The sequence below is a fragment of the Bombyx mori genome, chromosome 5 (assembly GCF_030269925.1).
Source record: "Bombyx mori chromosome 5, ASM3026992v2".
NCBI classification, from domain to species: Eukaryota; Metazoa; Arthropoda; class Insecta; order Lepidoptera; family Bombycidae; genus Bombyx; species Bombyx mori.
In genome coordinates this window covers 17,449,391-17,458,659 of record NC_085111.1, presented here as the reverse complement: position 1 = coordinate 17,458,659, position 9,269 = coordinate 17,449,391, and the positions used below count along the sequence as shown (strand labels likewise).

At 39.3% G+C, this 9,269-nt stretch overlaps 1 protein-coding gene across 1 annotated transcript; it reads left to right on the top strand.

Annotated features, from left to right (window-relative positions):
• Positions 1–4,530: 4,530 nt before the first annotated feature.
• Positions 4,531–8,983, top strand: LOC101742245 (uncharacterized). Its single transcript, XM_004923842.4, has 5 exons — positions 4,531–4,682; positions 6,254–6,378; positions 7,621–7,713; positions 8,168–8,278; positions 8,789–8,983. Exons 1-5 carry the CDS (start codon positions 4,664–4,666, stop codon positions 8,894–8,896), a joined length of 456 nt encoding a protein of 151 aa, XP_004923899.1. The 5' UTR covers positions 4,531–4,663; the 3' UTR covers positions 8,897–8,983.
• The last annotated feature ends 286 nt before the right edge of the window (positions 8,984–9,269 follow it).

Sequence of the window (9,269 nt, the reverse complement as noted above, 5' to 3'; positions counted from 1 at the left end):
TTTCCTATTTTTGCGACGAGGACGCGGCGCCACCCCTCCCATGCGGGCCAGGCAACGAGCGTCTGCTCCGCCGTGTCCAAGTCGCAACCACAATGGTGGCACTCTGCCGTCGGCTCGGCTCCGATCCGGTGCAGGAACTCACCGAAGCAACCATGCCCAGTGAGCACCTGCGTAAGCCGGAAAGTGAGGCGTCCTCTGTCACGATTCACCCAATTCACAAGAACCGGGCGAATCGCCTCGACGGTCCTACGACCAGCCGAAGGAACGGCCAGGGACTGGCCCCACACGGGCGCCCCGTATAGGGCCATTGACCGCACCACCCCTGTATAGAGACGGTGCGTCACCTGGTCAGGCCCCCCGACATTGGGAAGGAGCCGGCTTAACGCGCCGGCCACCCCCAACAAACGAGGGACCAGATTCTGAAAGTGAAGATATGACTCTTAATGGTATCAGAATAACGGTTATTTGATATTTTATACGAGAACGTAAGACTGTGTAAATCGTACAACAAAATTTAAGAATTTGTTTTTTTTTGGTTTAACTTCTTTTTTTTCCCCACTGTTACTTGAAAGTAAAATACCGCAGAAATGTTCTCTTTAATCGCAACAAGCGACTCGTGGCGACTCTGAAAATATTAATCTCGTAATAGGGACGTTACCGCGTTACTGTATCTGAAAAATTACATCGGATGTCCGCATTTTTGTAAGTGCAAAGACTTGTAACACTCAGTTTGAGGATGGCGATTTGTTATTTTATTGGAGTGGTTATAGCTGTACGGCAGTGGAATCCTTTTTAGTTTATTGAACACTAGAACTACGGAGATATATCGAGTTTGATTCACTCGTGTTCTAGTAAGTGATAGGATCGGTTAGTTTTTTAAGTTGCCTTCGAAGATAGATCAATTAACAGTTCTATTCACAGTAGTTAATGATGTATATAGACTAACGAGACGATTAAATATTGCAGAAACCCATTTTTCGTAGAGCCTCTTCTACCATACAAAAGAAAGCTTTTTTTTCCTACCTATGCTGATAGCCTTGAGAGGCTATTTCAGCTTCTTCTTAGCGTGTAAGTCAGCTCTCTGGACTCAAACCGGAGACGTTGCTAACACTGGCCCTAGCAAAAGCAGTGCTTCGCAGAAACTACTACCGGATTGGAAACGCGATCCACTGAGAAGATCTGGCGAGAACCTCAGTGGGCTGTGTCTATGGGTTAATTTACTAGCCGAACACTTCGTCGCAAGCAACGGGTTCGGTGGTGACGGTGATGGTGCTTGAGGTACCTGCCTAAAAGCACCGTTAATGGATCGGCAGGTTCCGTAGTGACGTGTTTAGGGCGAAATCGACTGTTTACCATTCGGTCCACAGGATCGGGTAAATAATTTCCGGCAAAAGTAAGCGTTAAGCTGGTGCTATTATAGGCCATGCTGATTGAAAAGAACTTGCACGTTAAAATATAATCTTGCGGATATACGCATAAAATCAGCTAGTATCAAGTTCAACACTATTGTGTACAGAGAGATCGTCTAAAAAGCGAATAAATTTACTGGGCAAGAGATAAGCGAGCGTGACATTCGCAGAGAAAAAATACACTTCGTAATGCTTATGAATAAACGTCCATTTTCTTTGCGCTTTCGTGAAAGTTATCTTTTTAAAAGCTCTTCATTGTGACATTTGGGTAAACTGAGTTGTCCCCCTGATTATATGACAATCATCACCGCGCTGTTAACTAAATATTAAACTAACTAAAAAGTGGATTTTATAAACTAAAAATGAATTAGTTTGCTATAGATATTTCTGTGTTACGATTACTTCTATTGCTTCCATGGGTGGACGAGCTCGTTGCCCGTTTGATGTTAAGTGGTTACCGGAGTGCGTAGACATCAACAATGCAAATACCGCCGTCAAACTTGAGACATGAGTTCTAAGTCTTAGTTCTGCAGTACAACGGCTGCCTTACCCTTCAAACCGAAACGCATTACTGCTTCACGACAGAAATAGACGGATTCTTGAATAGGATTCCTGCCTATTTAGGGTATCATTCAAAGTTCCACTCCGCGCCTTTTATTTTAATAATGAATTCAACATGCGTTGTAGTTATATTAGAATAATGGTAATAATCAGGGACTAACATCGGCTCAAATTGTTTCAAAACACCGTTTTATATCTTCTGTAATTTTTCCTTTTTTTTGGAACCCACCCTACTCTATGTTATTAATTCTTAAATAAAACAAAACTTACTTAGTTTAAAAACTGTTAAATATTCTGTAATACACTTGAGAACCAATTTCGAAGAGTTCAGTTAGAGAATTTATAATCATGAATTTAATATTGTAAAAGTTGATTAATAGTGACGCCTGGGGTCGCCATATTGGTCGCTAGTGACACACTGTGTTGATTTATTTGGTCGACCCGTGATTTAGAGCTATTGACTGCTTCTGAATCTGTGACCTTGCTCGTTCACGAAGCCCGCTATGGAAAGCAGAGTATTAAATACACTTGACATTGGCGAAATCTAAAAGGAAACGCCATAAACCTAAGAGATAGATAGATAGACTGCTTCTGAAATAGTGCCCTTAAATTAATGTATCTGTTATATATTTTGTTGCGTCTAGTTCTTATACGTATCTTGAGGTGGCCAGGAACATGAATAAATGCGTTTACTTCTTCAAATACTAATTATTTTGTTTTTAATTATTGTACAAATTTAAGTAGATTGACATGCGCGTCCATCTTTTTTCTTCGTGTATAAAAATTTGACAATTGGTGCCACTGTTACTGTTGCGTTCGCTAATTTCTCATTGGTCCGTGCGGAATCACGTCATCGCTGGCCAATCACATCCTTCAATGTATGACGCGACGTTTTTTTTTTTTGATGCCTTAGGTGGGTGGACGAGCTCACAGCCCACATGGTGTTAAGTGGTTACTGGAGCCCATAGACATCTACAAAGTAAATGCGCTACCCACCTTGAGATATAAGTTCTAAGGTCTCAGTATAATTACAACGGCTGCCCCACCCTTCAAACCGAAACGCATTACTGCTTCACGGCAGAAATAGGCAGGGCGGTGGTATCTACCCGCGCGGACTCACAAGAGGTCCTACCACCAGTAGTTGATCCGTTAATAATAACAATTCCGAACAATTATGTAAATGGCCTTATTTTTTCTGTAATCCAACCAAACCTAAATAATTACAGTATTTTCTACTTTTAAATTAAATTAAAACTAAATTCGTGAAGGAGTTGATACATAAAATTCTTCTCGGAATAAGGAAGGCTTTCAAAACGACCCCTGAAAAAAATGGAACGGACGCACCAGATGTCATGACCACGCTAAGGTTTAATTTATCACCGGGAAGTGTAGGGCGACAGTCATAATTTAAACAAATGAGATATTCTATCGGAAATGAAGTTTCAAGTGAATCAAAAGAAGCTTGTTTAAATGAAACTTAAAGTGAATAATAGAAATTCCTTAAGAATTAACAATGAGTCCTGTTGACATGAAGAGCATATTGAGCATAGTGAGGTGATCGTGGCTTGCTTGGTTATTTCACACCAATAACCATAATTAAATTATAATTAAAAATAATAAAAAAACATAATTTAATAATAACATTTTTCTCCATTTATTAATTAATCGTATTAATGTCAACTAATTCTTTAAATTAATACGCTGTGTATTTATTAAATTGTATTTTTTTGTTTGGTCACCGTACTCGTAAGCTTTCGATAAAGAAAGACTCAATAGGATCAAAAGGAAAATTTTCAGTTTCATTTTGAAGAGAAGTTTTATCTGTCGCAATTTAGTTAAAAAGTCGATGACATAGAAATAACTTTGAAATTAATTAAATGCTTTTTTAGACGAAGCGTGATCGTTGGAATCGGCGTGTGTTTTGAAAACGTTTGACTTGTAAAGTGCCTAACGTATGTTACTGAAAAAAGCACGCGTATCCTTATGTCGTTGTTGTTAAGTTTGTTGTTGTCCTAGGGCCCTTACAAGCTGTCTCCACTTGTGGACTGTTAATTGATCTTGAATTGATTGCAACAAAACAAATATGAAATGAAGGTTTGGTTCTTTCGTTCAGTCTTATAGATAGTTCAAGCAATCAGTGAATCAGTAAACAAAAATACAATAGTACAAGTTAATTATTGATAACTTTTGTTGCTATTTCAGAATTATTAGGAATGTCATTACATTAATATTTATTTACAAAGGAATCTGAAAATTTTGACTACGGACTTTATTTTGGAATGGAAAATATTGTAAACGAAAGTTATCATGGTCACATTACACTGCTGTAGCTGCGATTCGTCGTGATGAGATTTTGCATGAAATTCAGGGAGAATCTCTTATTACTTTGCTTACATTTATATTGTGTTCCATATTCAATGTAAGTATCAAAATTTTAAAGTGCCTTGGGCCTGTCGTATATTTAATTTGTATATTGCGGGCTTTGTTTAGGAGACTGGGTATTTCCGTTTTTTTTCCTCACATCTGATGTGCACGAAACATAAAGTTTAGTAAAGAGATCACCGTTCAAACTATCCTCAAAAAAAAAAAATGAGTTTTGACATAACGTGTCAGTCAATGTCAATTTAAATACTAGTGTTGTTAAAAACTTAATAAAATTTTAGTGAAAAAAAAATGGACCATATAACTCGGAAATGCCTTCACCGTTAACTCGTAAGTTGTTGTAGCATAATCAAATATGACAATATTATTAATGTTTGTAAACTAGTTATTACAATACTTTTAAACTACATAGTTCGCAACTCCCTGTCCACTAAAGAGGAGCGGAGATTTTGTGCAATTTTTATATCGAAATAACTACATATATTAACTTATATCTATCCTCCTCCTCGAATCGTGTTCCTCATGTCTGAGGATCGTGACCACCATCACCCATGAGCTTCAATCTTAAGATGTTTTTCCACTTTATTGATTAACTTATATCTATACATATAAATAAAATTGGAGTTTGTTTGTAATATTGAAATAGCCTCTTTTTACTCATGCATATGAATCTATATACGGTACATCAATGATATTTTATATTATGTAAAAAGAAGCAGATATGTTTCAAGCGCACGTAAAGTGAAGACTCGAAAACCGGCCAATTGGGACGTTTCGTCTTTAGTCGCGTCTAAACAAATACAATAATAATAATATAACAAGTGCAATCGTCGATCTTTTTTATTCACGCGCTCATCCCATCTTTTGTACTTTTCATTAATGCTACTTGTCAACATGTATGTGCACTATATCGGTAGGTATGTAGATCTGATCGCGCCATATATAGATATATATGGCGCGATCAGATTTGAAGAGTCAGTTATTATGAAGATAACATATCTGTTGTATAAAAAATCATTGCGGTACATACACCATTATAACATTATTTAAAATTTTTGTCTGTCTGTCTGTTTGTTTCGGCTAATCTCTGGAACGGCTGGACCGATTTTGACGGGACTTTCACTGATAGGTAGCTGATGATATAAGGAGTAACTTAGGCTACTTAGACTTTTTTAGACTAGCTTTGCCCCGCGGCTTCACCCGCGGTAGGACAATAACCGCGGGTAGCATCGCAGGACTCAGCTATCAATAATAAAATTTAATGTTTCCGAAACGAAGCGAGGGCTGGTCGCTAGTATTATATATTTCTCGTCGTGGCCTAAGGGATAAGACGTCCGGTGCATTCGTGTTGAGCGATGCACCGGTTTTCGAATCCCAGGCGGATACCAATTTTTCTAATGAAATACGTACTCACTAAATGTTCACGATTGACTTCCACGGTGAAGGAATAGCATAGTGTAATAAAAATTAAACCCGCAAAATTATAATTTGCGTAATTACTGGTGGTAGAACCTCTTGTGAGTCCGCACGGGTAGGTTATTCCGCCGTGAAGCAGTAATGCATTTCGGTTCGAAGGGTGGGGTAGCCGTTGTAACTATACTGAGACCTTAGAACTTATATCTCATGGTGGGTGGCGCATTTACGGCGTATATGTTAATGGGCTCCAGTAGCCACTTAACACCAAAAAAAAAGTTGTAGTAAAGGATTTGTGTTTTTTAAAAATACTGACGCCATCCACCTCTTAACAGTACATTTAAAGATGGTATCTTCAGTATTTCATTCCTAGCATAGTTTGGGCTCTTGTAACGTATGTGTTTCTGATACCCGTAATACAGGAGACAATCTTAACCTTGAACGTGAAAAGTATTTTTGTTCTAACAACATTAAAACTGATTATACAGAAAGACAGCTGCGACGTAGATCATTATATACTTCGCTATATTACGCTACCAGGGCGATCGATGAAATAGCTTCGGATATGCAGACTGACCGTTGCCGGTGGTCCAGGAGTCTGCTGGGACATAGCGTTAGTTGATTGGCCTTCTCTTTATTAGAATGCACGAGCAGATTGAAGTCATCATCATCATCATCATTATCCTGCCCTTCCCCCAGTTACCTGGGGTCGGCGCAACATGTTTTCTCCTTCCATACTCTTCTATCATATACCATTTCTTCGCTCACTCCCCTCTTACTTATATCGTCTATCACGCAATTCATCCATTTCTTCTTAGGTCTACCTCTTCCTCTATATCCTTCCACATTAATAGTTAACATTTTCTTACCAACCTCATTTTCATTTCGTCTCATCACATGTCCATACCATCCCAAACAAATAAAAAAAAAGATAAGATCACAGCTACGTGATGCTACTAACGACAAGAGAATGTCAATATCGGAGACTTCAGATGTGAAGTTTTTTATTTATTTAAAGTTTTGCGTTTGTAGCTAATAACTGATTTGTGAACGAGCTTGGAGTCAACGTGCTGTTCAGTGGCGTCTAGAGAGGGACGCCTTAATTGAGTTTTGGCTGTTCCATTCTTCGAACCTCAATCCTCGGACACAGCCCGCTGAGTTTCTCGCCGGATCTTCTCAGTGGGTCGCGTTTCCGATCCGGTGGTAGATTCTGCGAAGCACGGCTCTTGCTAGGGTTCGTGTTAGCAACGGCGTCAGCTTTGAGCTCACCGTGAGCTCACCGACTAGTTAAGGTTACGCTGAAATAGCCTCTCAAGGCTCTCAGATTAGGTAGTAAAAAATAATAAAAAAACTTCGAACCGGCACGTAAAAGTGTTTCGTGGCAGAAGTAGGCGAGCTAGTAAATCCTACGCGTAAAACTACCCTTTATTTTAATCTCGCCTTTATCATTTACGACGTGTTCAATGACGTGAATGATTTTCGTGGTCACATACAATTAAACCATAAAAGTAGTTTGAATTATGTACGTGTCTCGAAGACCAAAAAAACTCTGTATTCTATCATAAGTAATTTGCTAATTGATAGATCTTGCTGGTTTCATTTTGTTATACGATTGATTACCATCTCAAACAAATCCATCACTTTGAAAAAAGTTTCTGTACACACATAAGTTGCGTATTTTGTTAGAAAATTTTATTCGAAGTCTGATATATGTAGTTGCTTTACACTTGATGAGAGTACATTGAGCGTTTCTCTATCCATCACAATGCCGGATGGACTATATTTTTTCAAAATCTGGTAGCTTAATGTGTCGTGGTTATTGTGTGCTACAAATAAATTCAGTTCTGTTTTTCAGTTCAGCATGCCTCCGTTGTCTTCGTCAGAACGGAATGACTGTGGCACGGTTAATTTCTTTAAGGCGTGGCTAATTGAACACGAGGAGGCGCAGGTGCGTGTACATTAATGGTATGAAGGGGTTTTTTAAATGAAGGATTACTGGTGGCGCGTAGGCCTGGCCTTTATAGTTTCACCAGGGCAGGTGAGCGAGCAAAGCCTAGGCCAGGAGGAATAGGATTTTACTCTGACTGGGTTGTGACCCCGGATGGAGATCGGACGTCGGGTGTAACAGTGCAGGGGGGTCGTTTAGTGCGGTAGGGCCCTAAAACATCCTTGGGCCCGCGGTTCGCAGTCGCGGACCAGTCCCACAGGCACGCGGACCTCATAGGAGGTTCGTACCTCGGCCCGAAAAAAAAAGGAGGAATGGGATTGACTAACAGCTGCTCGAGCGCCTCCAAAGGAAATCTAACAAATGAAGAATAGCTGCTTCGTGAATGAGATATGAAGGGTGGTGAGAGTAGCAATAGTTCAATTGAAGAAGATAAGTAAATTGCTCCTTTATACAGGTGATGTTGGCCAGTTTCCTGGTGGTGATTGGTCTGTGGTGGCTGCTCCGTGCTGTCCTGACGTTGTTGGTTAATTTGATTATACCAGTGCTCGTCGTGGTTTTGGCTGTTGTGAGTGAATTACGTTTATTTCGTTCATACTTCAGTTGGAGTACTAACTAATGCTTAGATAAGATGTCAATTTTACGCACGACCTTGCTGGAGCATATGGCAAAGCATAAGGGCGAGTGCTTTTCACTCTCCGCATCAGCTAGATAGGAACTTTATTCGATCACACCTATCACCTCTTCCCTGAAAATATAAGGTTCAATTTTCTCTGTTACTGAACTTAACCTTTTACCCCTTAACCGTTTCCGATTGATGCAGTTAGGTATACCGTGGGGTGCAGTTGTCACAATCGAATCAGTTGGATCGACATGGTATTGTTAGTCCATCGTCTGAGATATTTGAGGCACGATGACTGCCGAACCGGTGTTTTATTTTGAAAAATAAACCTCTTAATTTCATACATACTTCAAACTAATATAAAAGTAATTTACAGATTGATTTTTTTACTAGTTTCACGTTTTTACGAATCAAAACTCTATTGGTATAAACATAAAGTTGTGTTTGCAATTTTAGGTCTGCGTACCTCAGCTCCGTGCGCCGCTATTGGGACAAAACTATCCGGCTCTGGCGAATCTATTGCGAAGTATATTGATGAAAATGGCGGAAAATATCAAAACGTGATTTATTTGTTGGAAAAACTTTTCATTTGGTTAAGGAATAGTTGGAAATGTTGTTTGAAATAATGAAGTTGAATTTGGGTTTACTGAAGTTTGAATTTGTTTGCGAGAATAGACTTAATTGTGATTGAAAGTTTGTAGCCTGTATGTAAAGTAAAAAAACTTGCCACTTGCGAGAGATATTAGATTCGATACTGGGTACTTGTTATTGTCTATTTAGATGGGTAGAAGAGCTCATGGCCCCCCTGGTGTTAGATGGGTACATAAGCCCATAGACATACACAACGTAAAAGCCTCCACTCATCTTGAGTCATGAGTCTTAAGCCTCAGTTTGGTAGTACCACGACTGCCCAACTATTCAAACCGAAATGCGTTAC

What these genes read in the sequence shown, in the direction of transcription:
- LOC101742245 (XM_004923842.4), top strand. An exon ending in TTGAACACGAGGAGGCGCAG is followed by an intron (nt 7,714 to 8,167) that starts GTGCGTGTACAT and finishes TCCTTTATACAG; the next exon opens with GTGATGTTGGCCAGTTTCCT. An exon ending in TCGTCGTGGTTTTGGCTGTT is followed by an intron (nt 8,279 to 8,788) that starts GTGAGTGAATTA and finishes TTGCAATTTTAG; the next exon opens with GTCTGCGTACCTCAGCTCCG.